Consider the following 22,177-nt stretch of genomic DNA (forward strand, 5'->3'; position numbering starts at 1 on the left):
CAGCGCCACAGGCGGAGGATTAACCTAGTGCCCCATGGCGCCGGCCTCGTAAGTCTATTTATTTGATATGCATACACGAATGCAAAGCAGATGTACACACGCACACAAATTAAATGCTGTCCATTCTTTCTCCTTGATGCAAAGAGGAAAGATGTCTTCTTGACTGTTTGGTTTACTGTTTGGTTTACCAGCAGAATGCTTCAATCTTACCCCAGTTACAGACATTCTCTTTTCTTCTTTTTTCCATTCTCCAGTAATTGAAAATATGAATTAATATATATCATAATGAAATCAAGTGTTTACAATCTTATGTTAAAACTGAATTCTATTATTGAAAATATTTTTCCTTTTTATATATATTTTCTGGCCCTAAGTCAAATCTAACTTTATTTTCTACAGTGCTCAGCATATAATTAGTACACAATCTATTTCAACAGATCTGTAAGAGAAAATTTCAATGATTAGCAAATTCTATGATGTATAACCTACTAATTTTTTGTATAGATTCTTTCAAAAATGAGTAACTGAAAATAGTAGGCTTTTTCAAAACATCAATTTCTATATTCTTTTCAAATCATGACAACTTTTTTAATCTTCTACTTTTCACTTATAAAGTCTTTTTTATTTATTTGAAAAGCACAGCACAGAGAGCTTGCACGTATGAGAGAGAGAGAGAAAGAGAGAGAGAGAGAGAGAGAAAGGAGAGAGAGAGAGAATGATCTTCCCTTTGTTGGTTCACTCCACAAATGACTGCAACAGCCAGGTCTGGGCCAGGCTAAAACAGGACCCAGGAGCCTGGAAATTTATCTTGGTCTCCCACATGGGGCCCAAGTCCTTGCATTATTTTTCACTGCCTTCTAAGGCACATTAGCAGGAAGTTGGGTCAGAAATGGAGTAGCAGGGACTCGAACAAGCACTCTGATATGGGATGCTGGCATTGTAAATGGCAATTTAATCTGTTGCATCACAATTATTTTTAAACTCAGATATAAAAATGGTTACAATATAAAAATGGTTACAGATATAAAAATGGTACTTTTTATCTAGTTTATTGGAGAAAAATAATTGAAAATAAAATAACTATGCCGTCTTTTTTCAATTTTATGTAAAATTCATCTTTATAACAACAGAATTCTATTCAGAAATAATATTTAGCAGAATGCACTTTCCATAGTAGTAACAGGAATATTCACAGACATACAGCATATAAATAATGCTATTTTCATGTAAGACCATTTTTCAGTCTGATGATCTGGCATAGAATATTCTTCAGTGAAAGAAAAGAGAAATAACTTAAAAGAAAACAATTAACTTAAAGAATGATTATCACTGACTTGTTCACTTAAAACATAGTGGAATGAGTTGTCAATATGCCTGAATGTGATTCAGATATACATATCTGGACATACAAGGCAGGTTTCCCTGACAGTAAACTATGATTAGAAAAAGCCTAGTAATTAATCCTCATTTCCACGTTCAACTCACCCTACCCTTCTTTATCAACTATTTCCCCAACAAATTTTTATACCTCCCAATTACTTCGTTTTTAGTGTTTTTTTAAACACAATTTATTTTATTTATTTGAAAAGCAGAGTTACACAGGGGGCCGGAGGAGGGGAGTCTTCCATCCACTGGTTCACTCCCCAAATGGCACCAAAGGCCAGGGCTGGCCAGGCTGAAGGCAAGAGCCAGGAACTCCTTTTGGATCTCCCACATGCATGAAGGGGCCCAATACTTGAGCCATCCTCCACTGCTTTCCCAGCTGCATTAGCATGAAGCTGGATTGGAAGTGGAACATCCACGACTCGAACTGGTGCCCATATGGGATGCTGGTCCTGAAGGTGGCAGCTTAACCTGCTATGCCACGATGCCAGCCCCTTCTTTTAGTGTTTAAATGAAGAATTTATATACACAAATGCAATAGGCATTTGGTCTAGCTGTTGGGATGCCCACATTCCATACTGGAGTGCCCAGGTTTGAGTTCTGACTCCACTCCTCTGCTAATGCCGATCCTAGGATCCTAGGAGGCAGAAGTAATGGCATAACTAGCTGGGTCCCTACCATTCATGTGGAGACAGGGATGGTGCTCCTGGCTCCCGACATTGGTCTGGCCCACCTGTGGCCACTGCTAGCATTTGGGGAGTGAACCAGTGGATAGGAGATCTCTATCTCTCTCAAATAAATTGGAAATTAAAAATTACATACATAATGATGTATTAAAAATATTTACCTAGTGTGAAAAAGAAAACAAACACCAGTTAATCCACTTTTAGAGAAGGGATCAATTCTGACAGACGCTCACTGGATGTACCCATCCTTGTGGCATGTACCACCACTAGTTTCCAGTTTTCTGAACTTTGTGTGATCCATTTCCCCTTCTTTGTCTTCATTTTGCCCTGTGTATATACACTCCTTAAAAACCATTTTAAGTATTTAGTGTTGCCAGTTTTTAAAATTTACAGAAATGGAACCATTCTGCATGTATTCTTTTGTAATCTGTTTCCTTTCCTCATTGGTATGCGTTTGAAATTAATCCATATTGAACTGTGAAGCTATCTTTATTTTTACTGCAGTATAATAGTCTGTTATATGAATATACAACTATCCATTCTACTCTTGATGATCATTTCTGGTGCTTCTTGATTCTGACATTGGTATTACAATTTCTATAGCTTATTTATCTTGTAAAATGTGATTTCATATATCTATTATTTTAATTTTACTCACAAGTATATCAAGTGTTCACTCCCTACAGTTTTCATGTCAGAGCTTTCATTTGTGATCTTTTTTTCCTGCCTGATGTGAATCATTAAGGATTTCTTTACTCTTGAATTCTGTCTAACAAGCTCTTAATTTCAACCTCCTCCTTGAAAGGTAAACATGTCTAGGCTGTTAGTTTCTCTTACTAAACATTGAAGCCATTATTCCACAGCCATTTGAATTCCAGCACTGCAGTTAAAAAGTCAGTTTTGATTCTAACTATGACACCTGCGTAATAGCTTTATTTAGAAAAAAATCAATGGTTCCATTTAAGATTTTTTCCTTCCCTTTATTAAATTCTCTAATTTTCACCATCATATGGCTCAGTGTTCTAGATGTTTTTAATTTTTTCTATATCGAGCTTCCTAGATCTGAATATTGGTATGTTTTAATAATTCTAGAGAAATTTTAGTTGATACCTGTAACTACTGATTCTCATTCCCTTCATTCTTTCCTTCTATAACCACACATATACAGATCCATCAGTGAACTTGTATGCAGAATCTATCAACTGCATTATAAAACTTTAGTTATAGTAGTGAAATAAAGAAACTCAATAAAACATAGGCAAAGAACTGGAATGGATGATTTGTGGAAGAGTCACGGTCAATAATCAAATTAAAAGATGCTTAGTATCTTTACTCATGAGGGATTTGAACCATGATGAGATTCTACCACAAATCCACTGAAATTGGAAAGAAATGTAGAGAACTGGAATTCTCTTACTTTGCTAGTGGACTTATAACAACAATTTTGCCATTTCTAATAAAGTTAAGCATACAGTTATTATGTGGCCTATCAATTTTACTGAAACCAATGCCTATATTTGTAAATGAAAGCACATTATAGCTTGTCACAACATGCATCAAATGGAAAAAAAATACATTCCAGCAGGTGAATGGATTTTAAATTGTTGTATATGCACACAATAGAGTACAATTTAGCAATAAAAAGAAATGAACTATCAGTATACTTTAGCAAGTGAATCTCACAATTTGAGACCAAGAATAGTTATCAATAGAAAAGGATGTACAGGCTAAGTATCCCTTTTCCAAAATGCTTGGGAAGAGAAATGCTTTAGACTTTGGGGGGTTAGGGAGATTCTGGAATATTTCTAGGGACTTTACCAGTTGACCATGCCCCTTTGAAAATCTAAAATCCAAAATGCTCAGAAATCTGAAACTTTTTTAACACATCTGACATGACACAAAAAGTTCTGAATTTTGGAACATTTTGAAATTTTGGATTAAAGATGCAATATACTATGTAACTTTATATACATAAAACTCTAAAACCAGTAAACTCATCACTGTGACAAGAAACAAATCAGTGACACCTGGAGCTTAGAGTCAGAGTAGATTGACCACAAAGGACAGAGAACATTTCTGGGTGGTGAAAACTTTCCATATCTCGATTAAGATAGTGTTTACACAGGGGAATTAATATACAAAGGATGGAAGGAAAATAATTTCTTCAGGAAAAGAAAGCTCATTAAAAGCACAAATATTAGAATTACACTAATTCTATTAAACATTTCAAACTTTCTATGGGAAGGACTAACTCACTGCAGGAAAAGAGCTAATATTCACCTAGCAATCAACCAATATTGCTAGACTGTTGAATGAATGGCATATGCTAATCACTAATTCAGGTGTTTGGAATACGCCCATACACAAAAGAGATCCTTATACAAAAACAAAACAAAACAAAACAAAAACTGCATCATGGGAGGAAAAGGTTACAGGAACAAAAGATTGGCAAAAAATGGCACTGCTAGTAAACAAATGATATGGTAGGCTAGGGGGCTCCTAAAACATGTCCCCTGTCCCACAGAGGTTTTGATTCTCAAATTTAAAGACTTTTTAAAAATTTAATTGAGGGGCCTGTGTTGTGGCTCAGCGGGTTAATGCTCCAGCCTGAGGCGCCGGCATCCCATATGAGCGCCAGTTCTAGTCCCGGCTGCTCCTCTTCCAATCCAGCTCTCTGCTACGGCCTGGGAAAGCAGTAGAAGATGGCCCACCCACGTCCTTAGGCCCCTGCACCCACGTGGGAGATCTGGAAGAAGCTCCTGGCTTCGGATTGGTGGAGCTCCGGCTGTTGCAGCCATCTGGGGAGTGAACCATCGGACAGAAGATCTCTCTGCCTTTCCTCTCTCGGTAACTCTGACTTTCAAATAAATAAATAAGTCTTTAAAAAATTTTAATTGAAAGGCAGACAGACACACACACACACACACACACACACACACAGATCCCATGTGTTTATTTTCAGAGTAACCCAGGGTGGGAGAGATCTTTCATCTATTGACTCACCCCTCAAAACAGCTGGGGCTGAGCCAGATTGAAGGGAGGAGCTGGGGGCTCAATGCCAGGTCTCCATGCTGGTAACAGGAAACCATCACAGGCTGCCTCCCATGGGGACCATTAGCAGAAAGCTGGGGTCAGAACTGAGGCAGGACTTGAACCCAGGCCCTCCAAGATGGGGTGCGGGCCTCCCGAGTGGAGTCTTAACCACTGTGCCAAGTGCCCATCGGCCAGGCTTAAATTCTGAGAAATAGTGCAGACTCACACTAGAGAGAAAACAAACTAGGTCCCTGCCTACCATGTAGAACAAAACCATAGACAGATTAAAGAACTGATTGTGAACAGTAAAATTACAAAGTTAGTAAAAGAAAATACAGGGAAAATTCTTGTGGTCCTTTTAAGAAGGGTTTCCTAGGTAAAATTTAAAAACGCAAAAACAGTAAGCTGAACAAATATAACTTGATCAAATCCACATCAAAAATTCCTAATGAACAAATAACACTATGGAAAAAATTAATACACAGATTACTGAATAAGAACAGATGTTTAAAAAACATAAGAGTCCTTGGGGTCAGCATTGTGGCATAGTGGATGAAGCTGCTGCCTATGACGTGGCCATCAGATCTAGGCACCAGTACATTTCCTGGCTGCTCCACTTCTGATCCAGCTCCCTGCTAATGCCCTAAAAAATCAGCAGAGGATGGCCCAAGTATCTGGGATCCTGCCACCCACATGGGAGACCTAGAAGAAGCTCCCGTCTACTGGCTTTGGCCTAACTATTGTTGCCATCTGGGGAGTGAACCAGCAGATGAAGATTGATCTCTCTCCCTCTTTTTTTTTTTTTTTTTTTTTGACAAGCAGAGTTAGACAGTGAGAGAAAGAGACAGAGAGAAAGGTCTTCCTTCCGTTGGTTCACCCCCCAAATGGCTGCTACGGCTGGCGCGCTGCACTGATCCAAAGCCAGGAGCCAGGTGATTCCTCCTGGTCTCCCATATGGGTGCAGGGCCCAAGCACTTGGGTCATCCTCCACTGCCTTCCCGGGCCACAGCAGAGAGCTGGACTGGAAGAGGAGCAACCAGGACAGAATCCGGTGCCCCAACTGGGTCTAGAACCCAGGGTGCCGGCGCCGCAGGCGGAGGACTAGCCAAGTGAGCCACAGTGCCAGCCTTTCTCTTTTTCTCGCTGTCTCTTTATCTGTGATTTTCAAATAAAATAAATCCTTAAAAACATATAATAAAAAAGCATAGATTCGGGCTGGCACCGTGGCTCACTTGGTTAATCCCCTGCCTGCAGCACCGGCATCCCATTTGGGCACCGGGTTCTAGTCCTCGTTGCTCCTCTTCCAGTCCAGCTCTCTGCTGTGGCCTGGGAAGGCAGTGGAGGTCTCTCTCTCTGTCTATAACTCTACCTGATAAAATAAATAAATAAATAAAAGCATAGATTCCCTACAGAAATAACATCAAGAACAACAAATGTTTCTGCAAATCAACAGAAAAAGGTAAAAACTGCAATAGAAAGTAAACAGATAGTAACAGACACCCACAGAAAATGAAGCCTAAAACCTATGAGAAGACCAAGAGTGCCTACACTACACTTATTAACAAAGACAAAAAGGTTAATCAATACATCCATTTAGGTGATAAAATTTGGGCAACTGAAAGTTAAGTATATCCAGATACATAGGAAAATAAAAGTTGCTCATAGCCTTAACAAGCATAGATGGAGAAAGCCTTTCTTGAAAGCTTAGTCAAATTAAAGTCATGTATATCCTACAATTAAGGTGGAATTCTCTTTCTGGATATATGTAGATAGACAGATTATACAATATAGAAATAGATACACACATACACACACACCAACAAATTCCTCATAAAAAAAGAAAAACTGCTAGTTGTTGTAGGAAAAAGTTGAATCAGTGCATAGTTATTTATGACAAAAGAAAATTAGAGAGCCTGAGTGTCCATTGTAAGAAAATAATTCAGTTATAATGCAAGGAGATGTGGCATATGGTCAAAAAACTGAAAACACCCATGTTATCCTAGAATATAACAAAGAGCATGATGACTTAAAAAGGCAAATGACACCATTCACCCATAGGGTTATAGTAAGAGCTAAACAAGGCAATGAAGGTAAAGTGCCCAGTCAGTACCTTGCAGTTAGTAAGTTCTAAGTAAATGATTCCCGGTACTTAGTATAGTTGCACGTAACTTTCACCACATCATAACTGACTATTTGTATAACTGGAACACTTAGAGTTACTTAAGAGATGACACAGCACCAACATGAAAGCAGAGTAGTGGAACACACATATGGCCTCTAAAACCAGAGATCTTAGTTCTAACACCAGCTCTACAACTTACTACCTGTACGACCCTAAGCCAGTTACTTAATTTCTCTGCTTCTCTTTTTGGATATCCATAAAACAAAATTAATAAAGTTGACCCTATGTGGTTGTTTTTAGACTAAACAAGATAATAGAAGTAAAGCTTATAGTAAATGTTTATCTTACCTTCCCTCCCAGGTACACTGTGGTTTAGTCTCATCAGATGGAATATCATACTAATATAATTTATGCATATACATTTATAACTATTATAAGTGCACATGTATAATTTACAGTGACCTTACAGCAATACACAGAAAGGCTAAATAATACTAAGAAAACAAATATGCATATGAAAAATAGTTGGAAAAGAATGAAAATGAGTACCTCATTTGAATTTTGGTAGAGAAATTATATGTGCTTATTTTTCTGTTATCTATTTTCCAAATGTCTTATAATTTAGTTATGTTGCTTTGATAACTAAAACAAAATATTTAAAAACAATTATGTTCTGCAATACGGAGAACAAATGTGTTATTGTAAAACTACAATGAATAAAATGTAAAAAAATCAAAACTTAAACAATATCTTTTTGATCTTTCATCAGCAAACTTATTTAAGATTGACGACATATGAATTACATGTGTATATGCACTATACACGTATATAAAGTATTTATATATTTATTATATATAACACATAAGACATATATAGTATATATACACACATGTATGTACGTGTACATATATATTTATTACTAGAGAGCTGAGAAAAAGAGAATCAGGAATGTTTATAATAAGGAATATATTAAAATCTCAAAAGAAATGATTCTTGAGTTGTATCCTAAAAGAATGGATATGATCTTGTCCATTAATAATACAAAAATGGAAAATAACAAAAACATAGTGTGCCCAGGTGACAGAGAAACATTTCATTAAACGGGAATGAGTGGGAAGAAGCCAGGTATAAAATCAAGAAAGAAATGTTAGGATTTAATTTTCAAATGCTTTGAACAAATACCCTACTTATGTATTTGGCCTTTATGAACGACAGACATAAAATTTAGAAAAAAAAAAACGAATACACTGTGAGGCTGAGAAGACAATCACAAAAGGGATCCAGGAAGGCATCCCGCAGTGTGGGAAACAGTGGCTCTGGCTGAGAGCCCAGGGGGAATCTGAGTGTGCAGGAGCAGGAGGTGATGCAGAGAAGGCCAGGGGAGCCACACCTCCGCACAGGCAAGAGAAAAAGGCTGACAACAGTGAAGCAATCTGATAAAGAATGTTTCGCACGTGTCCTTCACGGGCAAGAGTAAAAGGGTTTGAAACAATGAAGGCACTTGATAACATCATTTTTGCAACATATCTCTGACAGCAATCATGGGAAGAAACAGACTAGCAGGACCTGGGGCTAAAAGAACAGGTGGGAAAGTACAAAGGGGGAAATTTGGGCCAGGACAAGGAAAAGGAGATGACAGTCTTAAAATACATTTCAAAAGACCATTCAATCCAGCTGGGGAAGAAGAAAAATGAGTACATTTTACTTTTACCATTTCTTTATTTAAAAATAATATTTTCTATCCCCCCAGCTATATGATAAAAGTTTTACTACTAACATTAAAGGCCCTCCTTGCCTGCTTTGCCTTTTTATCCACCGTCCTGTAACATCCTGCACTTCTGCTTGAGCTAGAGTCTATGCTGCAACTCTTCTCTGCCTTCACAGGGCCTTCCAAACTCGCACAGTGATTCCCTCCTCAAAGAAGGCTTAACGTGTTATCAGTACACTGCCATCACGTGGCACTGAACCATACTACCGTTCTATTCTTTAGTGGAAATTTATACTGTTATGTGCCTTGTCAGTATGTTTCCTTTATAGAACTGCAAAGAAATTTCACATTTAATCCAAGGCACAATGAGTGTCATAAGAACTAAGCACAATGGCAAAATCTCACTATGGACTGTGGTCATTCAGAATCAGTTACCTCTGTAAGGCTGCTATTATGAAAAATAATAATGACAGGGATAAGGTGTATTTGCCAATCTAATCAATATATGATAATCCATAAAGACTGAAATGAGAATATGGTGAATCATTCTGCAAAGAATCCATGGGATTACATAAACGGTACAATGTCAACTAGTAGGTTTTAAAACTGACTTACTCCAAAGATATTACTTTGTTAATGGCTGTTTTTCTCCTGTCCAAAAATTTTATGAGGGTATAGAAACTGACAGAGAAGCAGAGCAAAATTTAATTGCAATAAATACCTACTAGAAATTGGGTTTCATAAAGTTAATTTGTAACAAAGAAACAAAGAATCCATACCTACTTGTAACTTCAATGGCAACCTACATACAAAGAGGACTTACAGTTTAGGTTTTTGTGTATCTGTAGTAACAAGGCGAATTCCAGGAGAACTCAGAAATTTCAATGCCAAACATGTCACAAGAGATCAGAGGTCACATTTTCTAACTGAGATTTGACCCTAAAGTAAGCAATACATGCAATTAATTGAAGCCCTAATCTGAAACATTAACTTCAATGGGACTAGTCTAGCAATCCAGTGTAGACTAATCACAATGCTAATCACAATGTAATCACCTCCAGAAACACAAAATCAAAGTTACTCAACATGGGAAAAAAACAAACAACTACTTCAGTTGTTTTTCCCAGTAAGTGATTTAGAATAAACTGGCTTCCCCCAATCACAGCATCCATCCAATAATGCTAGTGCAGACTAGTAAAAAATCTATACTTATTTCAAAAGCATGCCTTTAAACTATGTCAGAACTATTACTTAGAATAATTACAGCCCCCAAATACCACATTATAATTATCAAAATTAGATGTGAATAATTTGCTTGGATTAAAGAGGAAAAGGAAGTAATAAATGTAACTCATTTGTTATTGGATAATAAAATACAGATGATAGGCACAGGTGTTTTGTCTAGTGGTTAAGACTATGCTTGGAAGTTAGACAATATCAACATATTTGTTCGACTTAATTTTATTACAAAGATAAGGGCAGTATTATCAGTCCCAAGGAGCAAAATTAATTATCAGGATCCGAGACTTCACTGCTTTAAAAAGCTGCGAGTTCTACCTGTGGAATTCCTTTGTACAACCTCAGCATGAGTCTTACTATGCTAAGGACCCTGTGTTTGAAGAGGATATTGCTGTTGATTCTGATGTCTAGTGTTACATACACACGTGAAAAAAGTTCCTCTACTAAAAAGGATTTTTAAAATTGCTTTTAGCTCTGGGCTTGGACTTTAGAAAGGTATGCCTACAGATTGCAAGAAAATTATAACCCACTATTTCAAAACACAGAAAAGACATTAAGAAAATTGTAGAAGACATGAAAACTCTACAGAATTAGATAAACTCAAAACTTAGAAAACACTTGAAAGTCACTTTAGAAGTGAAGTCTAAACTGGAAGGTATGCAAGAGTGAATCACAGTAGATAATGTCATAAACAAAATTGCAGAGAAAGAAACTATTAAAAAGAAAAATGATAAAAAGAGTTCAACAGAAAATTTCAAATGCAAAAGACAGGAAAAGAAGATCCAACATACTAGAGGCCCCCAAATAATAAAAACTAAACAAGATGTTTTCACACGTGGTCTTCAAAACATTCATGGAAAATGAATATTGTCTTTTTTTTTTAAAGCTATTTATGTATTTATTTATTTGAAAGGAAGAGCGAGAGTGAGAGTGTGTGCACGCATGGCAGAGAGAGGTCTCTTCCATCTGCTGCTTCATTTTCCAAATGGCTGCAACAGCCAGGTCAGGGCCAGGCCAAAGCCAACAGCCAGAAGCCCAAATACTTGGGCCAGCTCTGTTGTCCTCCCAGGGGCATTAGCAGGAAGCTGGATTGGAAGTAGACCAATAGGGACTTAAATTGGCACTCTAATTAGATGCTGGTGTCACAAGTGGCAGCTTAACCTGCTGTGCCACAACACCAGACCAGAATATATTTAATTCCATTTTCAACAAACTTTCTGAAGTACTCTCATAAATAATAATGAAAATTTAACTACATATGTGGTATATATTTTTCAGTAAAATTTTATTCTTTTATATATTAGATAAAATAACTGAGTAACTATATGTTATTCTAAAATTTTATCATTCATAACCTTGAGAATCATGATTCTCACTATGTCAGAAAACAGATAAAGATGTTAGATTGGAATAGTTAAGGAAAGCCCAGTAGCCATAAATTAAAAAGTAAAATATCAATATGAATTTATGAGGGATTTTTATCTTTTAAAAGCATGTTGACTGCCTAGCTTTGTGTACTCAAAGAAAGAAAGACCAACCTAGCAGTGCTATTGAAATGCAATTTCAAAATGAAAAGAAGCCAGAGCCCATGGAGAAATCAGAGGTTCTAATTCCAGGGCAAGATATGTACAAAACTAGCCTGAAAAATCTTGTCATATGAGAAAGAAGGAAGAAACTTTAGGGGCCAAGATTCAGAGGATTTTTCAACAATGAAAAAATTAGAGCACCATGAGGGTCATTCAAGCCAACTATGGACTGCCAACTATGCACGAATAGAATTCCAAGTTCTACTTTTTAAAACACTACTTGGTCATCAGTAGAGCATGCTGTTTAGAAAGCTAGTAAACAAGGAGAAAGAATTAAACACATATTCTTATTCTTATCACAATAAGAAACAATCAACAGTATATGCCTCCTGATAAATATATTATCACCTATGAAATAACCTGGCTGCCAATGCTAAGCCTTTTTATGCAACTATTACTTTCCATGAAATACAGAGCAGCCATTAATAGGTTAAATTAAACATACAGGGCTGTGATTAGCAAAAGCCAGGCTACAGGAAACCACCAGAACAAATGACCCAGTTCCTTCAATAAATAAATCCCAAAGAAAACCATCAACAAGAAAAGATGACTGAGAGAACTATAGAAGAACAGAAACAAGCAGAACCAAGCCACAGAGAGAAGTAACTTAGAGTGTTTGGGATATACTAGTTTCATGCAGGACAAACTGTGTTGCCTTTATTATTATTTTTTTTTTTAGAATGTAGCCACTCAAAGGCAAAATACCAAATGAAACTTATGACTACATACGCATTCTTGACAACAGCTCTATTACAGTCTTCAGTAACTTAAGATAACTTTCAGTTTAAAAGATGTCTCTATGTTCAGACTTAACTGAAATTAAGCAAGCAACCAGATTTCAAATTAATCTAAGGCTTGAAAAGTATTTACCTATAAGGAGTGCAGAACAAGAATATTCTGCTTTAGAGCTAACAATGTGACTTTCTATCATGGTCTATTGCTACTTCCTGACCAGAGTCAAGGTTAACAAGCCAGGGAATTAACATTCACCAAGGACCAAAGACTCTAGTTAGACAATTCTCTAGACAGTTCCTTTTGGAGCTAAATTTCTAACAGGGAAATAAATACAAATGTGATTAATGTTATGAAAACATATAGGATTCTCTCAAGTGAGCCACTGTAAGTAACAGGAATATGGAGTAACTCTCCGATGAGATGAGGCAGACGAAAAAATGGAAATTCATCTTAAGCACTTAACCTCTGATTCTCCCTCTTTCCGTCTCTCTGTCTCCTTCACCTCCCAACTTCTTTCTTTGCCCTCTTCCTTCTCTCTCTCTCTCCTCCTTTCCTTCCTTTCTTTCCATCTTCAGATGAAGCTAATAAAATCAAGAATAATAAATAAGAAAATAATCAAATAAAAAATCAATATTTAGTAGGCAAATACATTTTTTGTATTTAATTTAAAAACTATGGATCCCAAAACCTGAAGAAAAATATACCTTGACACGATTTAAGGTTACACTGATGAAGAAAAGAGAAAAAAGAACGCTTATCCACAATCTTTACTATAGAATGAGAAGAGAAATGCAATCATGTTAACCTCTGTCCTTTACTACAGTTGAAAATACATGTACATGTATACACACAGCCATTGCGCTAATCCACCAGAAACCTGCACCATTACTGGAGAAGTTCATCCTCTTAGTCCCGCAGTAGCAGATGGTTACACCCTAACATTAGCACTCACACTGGAAGATTCTGACGGCTTCTTAGAGATTTTTACCTAAAGCTTCTAAGAAAGATGTCACATATCAGAAAGACACAATACTCTGAAGAAGTGAAATAGTTCAGTAAAGCCCACAGGATTTTGATCTTAAAAATCACATTCAAAGAACACTATCTTATTCAACACTCTGCTGTAAATAGTTCTGATATATAAAAATTGTATTTTTAAAAAGTCTCACCCGTGAGAAAATACTTAATGCCATTTCTTCTTTGAGATTTTATGAAAACAGTTTCTAATGATCTCCTTATAATTTATATGTATTTAGTTACTATGCCTCAAATTATCTGCTTTATTTAAAAATATAATTAAGGTAATACATTGATTACTTTTATATTCCACACAGTGATATTTATTTTTTATCTATTTTATTTCGTTTTGTTTTCTATGGGAACTAAGAGTTGTACTTAGCCAACTTAAAAGTATACAAAAGATGAGCGTACAGTTAGAACAGCTTAGGGGGCTGGTGGTGTGGTGTAGTGAGTAAAGCCACCGCCTTCAGCAATGGCATCCCATATGGGCACCTGTTCAAGTCCTGGTCACTCTACTTCCATTCCAGCTCTCTGCTATGGCCTGGGAAAGCAGTAGAAGATGGCCCAAGTCCTTGGGCCCCTGCACCTAAGTGGGAGACTGGGAAGAAGCTCCTGGCTCCTGGCTTCAGATTGGTGCAGGCCATCTGGCCATTGTAGCCAACTGGGGAGTGAACGAGTAGATCGAAGACTCTCTCTCTCTCCTCCTCTCTGCCTCTCCTTCTCTCTGTGTAAGCCTTTCAAATAAATAAATAAATCTTTAAAAAAAGTGAACAGCTTTCAGCCTCATCCCTTTCTCTATCTGCTGTTCCTTTGCTCTTAAGTTTCCTTTATCATCTTCACAAGGAAACAAGGAAGAGACAGAAACACAGGGAACTAAATTGTGTTACTTGTTTTTAAAAGCCAAAACCAAAGGCATTTAAGCAATAAGCTTTTATACATTATCTGTCCTCTACTTTGACAGAAACATCTAAAGAATGTAGAAGGAATATGTATAAAGAAATCTGTCTAAATGAACAACAACAAAAATCATCCACTTTAAAAAAGGATAAATTGTTTACTCTTTTAAAAATACAGAGCGGCCAGCTTTGTGGCACAACTGTTTAGGTGGCCACATGTGATGCCCATGTCTCATCTCAGAATGCTGGTAAGTGCCAGCTACTCCAGTTCTGGTCCAACCCCCTGCTGATGCACTTGGGAAGCAGCGGGTAATGGCCCATTAACTTCAGCTCCTGCCACCCACTTGAGACAACTCCTAGCTCCTGGCTTCAGCCTCACCCTGCCCCAGCTATTGCAGTCATTTAGGGAGTGAACTTATGTTTGGAGATCTCTCTCTTTCTCTCTAACACTCTGCCTCTCAAACAAATCCTTTAAAAGTAAAAATAAAAACATAGAGAAGGGCGGTTAAGGTGCTGGTTGTAATACCCATGCCTCAGAATGCCCGGCATCAAGTTCCAGGGTCAAGTGCCAGCCCTACTCCTGATTCCGTCCTCCTGCTAATGCCTCCTGGGCGTGGCTCAAGTCGTTGGGTCCATGCCACCCATACAGAAGATGGACTGAGTTTCTGGTTCCTGGCTCTTCCCTGGCCTAGTCCTAGCCACTGCAGGCATTTTGGGAATGAACCACAGATGGGAACATTTTCTCTCAAACAAACAAATAAACAAAATCAATAATTTTAAAAGCCCCAGAGATGGGGCTGGCACAGTGGGTAAAGCCGCCACCTGCAGTGCTAGCATTCCATATGGTGCCCGTTCAAGTTCCAGCTGCTCCACTTCTGATCCAACTCTCTGCTATGGCCTGGGAAAGTAGTGGAAGAAGGCCCAAGTCCTTGAGCTCCTGCAGCTATGTAGGAGACCTGGAGGAAGCTCCTGGCTCCTGAATTCTGAATGGCACAGCTCCAGCCATTGCGGCCAACTTGGAAGTGAACCAGCGGATGGAAGACCTCTCTCTCTCTCTCTCTCTCTGCATCTCCTCTCTCTCTGTGTAACTCTGACTTTCAAGTAAATAAATAAATCTTTAAAAAAAAAATCCCCAGAGAAACACACATAATAAAACAAAGGCAATTTTTTTTTTTTTTTTGACAGGCAGAGTGGACAGTGAGAGAGACACAGAGAGAAAGGTCTTCCTTTACTGTTGGTTCACCATCCAAAGGCCGCCGCGGCCGGCGCACTGTGTTGATCCGAACCCAGGAGCCAGGTGCTTTTCCTGGTCTCCCATGCGGGTGCAGGGCCCAAGCACTTGGGCCATCCTCCACTGCACTCCCGGGCCACAGCAGAGAGCTGGCCTGGAAGAGGGGCAACCGGGACAGAATCCGGCACCCCAACCAGGACTAGAACCCGAGGTGCTGGCACTGCAGGCGGAGGATTAGCCTACTGAGCCGCGGTGCCGGCACAAAGGCAATTTCATAACTGAATACTCCCTTGTGACTAGTATACAGCATGTAAACCGAGGAGTTATCAAGCAATTTGATGTTGTTCTTTTCTGAATTTGTTTATGAAAATAAAGAGCATCAGAAACTAGAGACAAAAAGAATTTTCCTTCTTTTAAATGGAATGTTTACTTGATAGAGTTTCAAAAATATAAGATGAAACTGTTAAAAAAATTTTTCTTCAGAGGGTTATGAACTAGTGGGATAGTGTTTAATACATATACCACACTAGCCCCACATTAAATCAAGTAATGGCTGGTGTTGTGACAAAGCAAGTTTGGCCACCGCCTATGACACCTGCAACCCACACTGGGGCACGGATTCAAGTCCTGGCTGCTCTGCTTCCAATCCACCTCCCTGCTGATAAGCATGGGAAAGCACCAGATGGTGGCCCAAGCACTTGGTCCCCTGCCACACACATGGGAGACAGAGGCACACTGTAGGTTCCTGGCTTTAGCCTGGCTCAGCCCTGGCTGTTGTAACCATTTGTGGAGTGAACAAACAGCTGGAAGATCTCTCTCTCTCTCTCTCTCAATCTCTTTGCCTTCAAACAAATAAATCTCTAAAAAGGTAATGAACAAATAATTCTTCAGTTTCATTACAAAAATAGCAACTGATTAACCAAAATCCTTTTAAAAGAGATTTAAAGTCTCCAAGTGTTAAAAATTCTTGATAGCTAATAAGCAATTATAAATAGTATATATTTATGTTTCACTTATAATATTTTTTTTTTTTTTTTTTTTTTTTTTTTTTTTTTTTATTTTTGACAGGCAGAGTGGACAGTGAGAGAGAGAGAGACAGAGAGAAAGGTCTTCCTTTGCCGTTGGTTCACCCTCCAATGGCCGCCGCGGTTGGCGCGCTGCGGCCGGCGCACCGCGCTGATCCGATGGCAGGAGCCAGGAGCCAGGTGCTTTTCCTGGTCTCCCATGGGGTGCAGGGCCCAAGCACCTGGGCCATCCTCCACTGCACTCCCGGGCCACAGCAGAGGGCTGGCCTGGAAGAGGGGCAACCGGGACAGAATCCGGCGCCCCAACCGGGACTAGAACCCGGTGTGCCGGCGCCGCTAGGCGGAGGATTAGCCTAGTGAGCCGCGGCGCCGGCCCTCACTTATAATATTTTTATAGAAATTATGAATAAATACAGGTTACTTCTGTATGTTGCTGTGTTTGTTTTCTCAACACACTGTATTTCTACAAGACAAAAAAGGGACTTCAGCTCTTTCTAACACATGTAGGCTACCAGAAAAGACAGGCATTTTGGAGAGCCTTACAAGAAATATTATAGGATATTTTTGCTTTACTTACTTTGTAATACGGTCAATATTGGCGATTTGCTTCTGGTTCCTTATGATCTCAATGGCTGCCCAAAGATGCTGGATAGCTTTTGTATCCGCCTGTCGTCTTTTTGTTAAGCGTGCCATGACCTGTTTACTTCTTTAGCTGTAGTGACAGACAAAAACATGAAGAAAACAACAGATTACAAAATGAGTTGGCAACATAGTAACATTTTCAGCTTCTCTTAACTATTAACTGCACTAATGCAGGCTGTAGTACTGCCAATTTTTTATTGTTGACCATTCATTTCACCAGTTATTTCATAAAAATTATCATTATTCCATTACTTTGTAAAGAATGACATCCTAACAACCATAAAGTTAAAAAAAGAGGTCTTCCCAAGAAAGACAAGTGGCAATCTTATACCAGTTTAGATATGTAGATATCTTTTTAAGTTTTATCCTAAAGCATAGAAATATTACAAGATAAGCTTCATTTTTTTAAATGTAATTTGACCAATACAAAATAGAATGTGTATGTTCTCTGTACTTTGGAGTATTATAGTCATGGCATGAGAAATGAAATGATTGAGGGCCAGCGCCGTGGCTCAATAGGCTAATCCTCCACCTTGAAGTGCCGGCACACTGGGTTCTAGTCCCAGTCGGGGTGCCGGATTCTGTCCCGGTTGCCTCTCTTCCAGGCCAGCTCTCTGCTATGGCCTGGGAGTGCAGTGGAGGATGACCCAAGTCCTTGGGCCGTGCACCCGCATGGAAGGGAGACCAGGAGAAGCACCTGGCTCCTGGCTTCGGATCAGCGCGATGCACCGGCCACGGCGGCCATTGGAGGGTGAACCAATGGCAAAAGGAAGACCTTTCTCTCTGTCTCTCTCTCTCACTGTCCACTCTGCCTGTCAAAAAAAAAAAAAAAATGATTAAGTTTATAAATAAAAAACATTTCAAAAAATAAAACAGTTACTCCTGACATTTACTTCTCGCATGAGATGTGAAAGGCTGAGGGTAGTGCACTAGATGATCAGGAACAATCAATAGCTTGGATTAGGTGTTTCAAGGTATATATTACATTATTAGGCAGTAACATTTGTATTCTATTCAAATTTCAATATCCTGGATGAACTAAAGAAAATAGCCACCGCATCTCCATCTAATTTTCCAGCTGTCTCCTGGCAAGACTGACGAAAATTACAGGGGATTGCAGCCTGTCTGACTACAGATGGGATTATGGGAAGAGCATGGATTCTGTCTGTTAGGAATGCTGTAGGCCTATTAAATCTTCACCATGGACTTCGTCTTTAATCATGAATCCTGGCGTTGGTGAACCAATGCAACATATAATCTCTTAAATCACACAGCTTATGATGTTAGTTTAAAATCTAGGCCCTTAAATATAAAGTGAACATGAAACCTTCTCAGTTTGCAGAAATCTCCTGGACCTCTCCTTTCCTATGTTCTTTTTTTTTTTTTTTTTTTTTTTTTTTTTTTTTTAATTTTTGACAGGCAGAGTGGACAGTGAGAGAGAGAGACAGAGAGAGAAAGGTCTTCCTTTGCCGTTGGTTCACCCTCCAATGGCCGCCGCTGCAGCCGGCGCACCGCGCTGATCTGATGGCAGGAGCCAGGATCCAGGTGCTTTTCCTGGTCTCCCATGGGGTGCAGGGCCCAAGCACCTGGGCCATCCTCCACTGCACTCCCTGGCCATAGCAGAGAGCTGGCCTGGAAGAGGGGCAACCGGGACAGAATCCGGCGCCCCAACCGGGACTAGAACCCGGTGTGCCGGCGCCGCAAGGTGGAGGATTAGCCTATTGAGCCACGGCGCCGGCTATTTCCTATGTTCTAAGGAAAGAGACCGAGCAATGGAAACTCATTCTTAGCACTCGTCTTTGTCCCAAGACTGGCCAGGAGACTTACAGGAATCTCTGTCCTCTCTGCATGTCTGCACGGCCCTCTCAGTGCTCGCTCCGCCTCTGACAGCCTTAAGGAGAACCTGAGGGGGTCCTCAGAGCCTAGGTGGAGCAGGCTGGCCTCAGTCAGGCTCCTAGACTAGATGCTTTTCAGAATGACACTGGTCACAGGATGTGATATTGTGTAAATGTATTCTTAGTATCCTATTTTTTTCCCATCATTACTTCTAATCACTACAAAACTTGCTCAGGAGAATTACTTAAAAAAAAAAAAAAATACCATGTGGGAGACTAGATGGAGTTCCAGGCTCCAGGCTTTGGCCTGGCCCAAAGTCAGGCCATTGCAGACATTTGGGGAATGAACCAGCAGATGGAAGATCTCTCTCTTTCTCTCTCCCCAGGTGTGTGTTTGTCTCCCTCTATTTCTTTCAAATAAATGAATAAATGTGTACAGGAAAAAGAAAATAATAATAATAATGCCAGCATTTACATTTTAAAGAGGACTTAAGGGTCCAGCCTTGTGGCACAGTGGGTTAAGCTACCACCTGCAGAGCCAGCCTTCAGGGGAGTGAACCAGTGGAGGGAAGATTTCTCTGACTGACTCTTCTCTGTGTGTGTGTGTATGTGTGTGTGTCTTCCTCTCTCTGTAACTTTGCCTTTCAAATAAATAGATATATCTTTAAAAAAAAAAAAAAAAAAAAGAAAGAAAAGAGGGCTTAGGGTCCTAGGATGTGGCATAGCAGTAAAGCCACTGTTTGCAGCACCAGCATCCCATAGGGGTGCCAGTTCTAGTTCTGGCTGCTCCATTTCTGACCCAGCTTCCTGCTAATGTGCCTGGGAAAGCAGTGGAAGATGGCCCAAATCTTTAGGCCCCTGTACCCATATGGGAGACCTGGATGAAGCTCCTGGCTTCAACCTGGCCCAGCCCTGGCCATTGCAGCCATTTGGGGAATAAACCAGCAGAGGGAACACCTTTCTCTTTCTCTGACTCTGCCTCTCCCTCTCTGTAACTACGACTTTCAAATAAAGTAAGTAAGTTTTTATTTTTAAAGGGGACTTAAGTAAAATCAGTGGTTCCATATGCACTATAGACATACTACTAAGGTTAAAAGATTATAATCACAAGTTATGAATATTTTTGTTTCAGAAAGTAATCAGTTTAACATGTACAGAAACTTCTCAGGAGAGCCAGCCTTCAGAATTAGATAAACCTTATAATAAGGAAATTGTTGGCAAAATACAAAATGTTCTAAGGTGACATCTAATGGTGAACTGCAATAATACAACTCAAACTGAAGATTATTCAAATTCTCAGATAAAACAACAAAATTTCAGTAAGTTATTATATACTTTAAACAAATACAGTTGTTCATTTTGTATAAAGCACTACGTTTAAAGTATTTAAAAATGTATAAATGGTGATCTTCCCAGAAAATAACCTAGAACTGGTAAAGTTTGACATATACATGGAACAATACTACACTTCAAGAGAAGAGATATAAAGTTGAAATCAAAGATGTCTGAGATTATAGTTTCTGTCAGTGAAGTCACAGAACATATTTATACCTCACAACAAAGGGAAACCATGAAGGGATGATTACCGGTTGTAAGAGCTCAAGTAGAACAGTACAAAGAACGTAAGAAGAAGACAATCCCAAATAAAGTAAATATAAGAAAGTTTGTGACGTACCATAAAAGTGCCAAAACAACCTGACTTATTTTTAAAGTACAAATTCTTCTTTCTTATGAAATATAAATTCTTTCATTCACTGAACATAAATTTCATGCATGTTTGTTATATACCAGGTATTCCTCTACTCTAGGGATACAACAAATAAAACAGGCAACATTCCTTCTTTCAACTAGCAAATATGATTAAGAATGTGACTAAATATAAGCAAAACAATTTGAGTGTTCATCAATAAGGTCTTAGCAAAAAAGTTCCTTAGATCCCATGCACAGATAGTTGGCCATTTAAGACCCACTTTGATTGAACTCTTTGGTCTGTTCTTACCAGAACATGTATGACTAGTGAACTGTATTACTCACAATTCTCAAATATGCCTCAACCTTCACACTTCTATCCCACTGCTTAAGCAGTTTAGCTCTCTCTGCCTGAAACGATCTTACTGTGCCCTTACTAATTATTAAAAATTTTCCTATCCTTTCTAGAACAATGCAATCTTCTCTGACCAATCTTTTCTTCTGAAATCAAATGAAAGCAAACTCAACTGTCTTTTGTATGCCAATGATGTGTTTATATTTTTTAATAGATTTCTTGTTCAAATAATTAAAAATTCCTCAAAATAGTTATTTTTCTTTACAAAGGACACTTCACATATATTTTTACAGTATCTTCGAAAATCCCTAGAATAGTTTGGAACATATTAAACTTCAAATATAATATAATGAAATTCAACTTTCCCAGCTATGTTATGTAGATAACAAAATCCCAGAGTGAGCCTTTATTTATGCTTTATCAAAGACTGAGACATTATTAAGAATGAGAAGACTGACTATAGAAATCATTAATACAGTCCCCAATCTTTTTTTTGTCCCAATATATCTGAAGAATATAACAAAATCCTTTTAGTACAAGCAGCTCCCCTAGGAAGTGAGTCTCAAGAGGCCTATAGTACAGAGTAAAAGGGGCTGGCTCTGTGGCACAGCAGGTCAAGCTGCTGCTTGGAATGCCTACATCCCATATCAGAATACCTGCCGTCAAGATCTGCCTCTCTGCCTTACAATCCAGCTTCCTGCTAATGAGCCTGGAAGGCAGCAAGTAATGGTTCAAGTACCTGAGTCTCTGCCACCCAGCTGGAGACCTGGCTTTGGCCTGGGCCAGCTCTGGCTCTCAAGGGCATTTGGGGAATGTACCAGCAGATGGAAGATCTCTGTCTCTGTCTCTCTCTTTCTCTGCCTTTCAATAGATAAACATTAAAAAATAAAAAACACCACAGAAAACTTCTAAGTAACTCTAATAGATGCCCTGGTGATATTCTCTATCCCTACAAATCCAGATTTACTACAATCCCCTCAATCTAAAGAAAT

The 22,177-nt window shown here is 38.8% G+C and overlaps 1 protein-coding gene across 32 annotated transcripts in view; it reads right to left on the reverse strand.

Moving 5' to 3' along the window:
* Window positions 1-22,177, reverse strand: part of ZMYND11 (zinc finger MYND-type containing 11) — a 129,354-nt gene that overhangs the window by 81,057 nt on the left and 26,120 nt on the right. For 23 of the 32 annotated variants that reach the window (XM_089311839.1, XM_070056008.2, XM_070056020.2 and 20 more), the window contains one exon: window positions 17,242-17,376. In XM_089311839.1, the coding sequence (XP_089167965.1) occupies window positions 17,242-17,357 (116 nt within the window). In that variant the 5' untranslated portion in view covers window positions 17,358-17,376. Of the gene's footprint in view, window positions 1-9,755; window positions 9,872-17,241; window positions 17,378-18,003; window positions 18,120-22,177 lie in introns of those variants that run through there. The other 9 variants (XM_089311842.1, XM_070056016.2, XM_070056029.2 and 6 more) reach the window with 3 other exon arrangements.

Source organism: Oryctolagus cuniculus, chromosome 13 (genome assembly GCF_051225735.1).
Source record: "Oryctolagus cuniculus isolate XC-2025 breed Fujian yellow rabbit chromosome 13, ASM5122573v1, whole genome shotgun sequence".
Lineage (NCBI taxonomy): Eukaryota > Metazoa > Chordata > Mammalia > Lagomorpha > Leporidae > Oryctolagus > Oryctolagus cuniculus.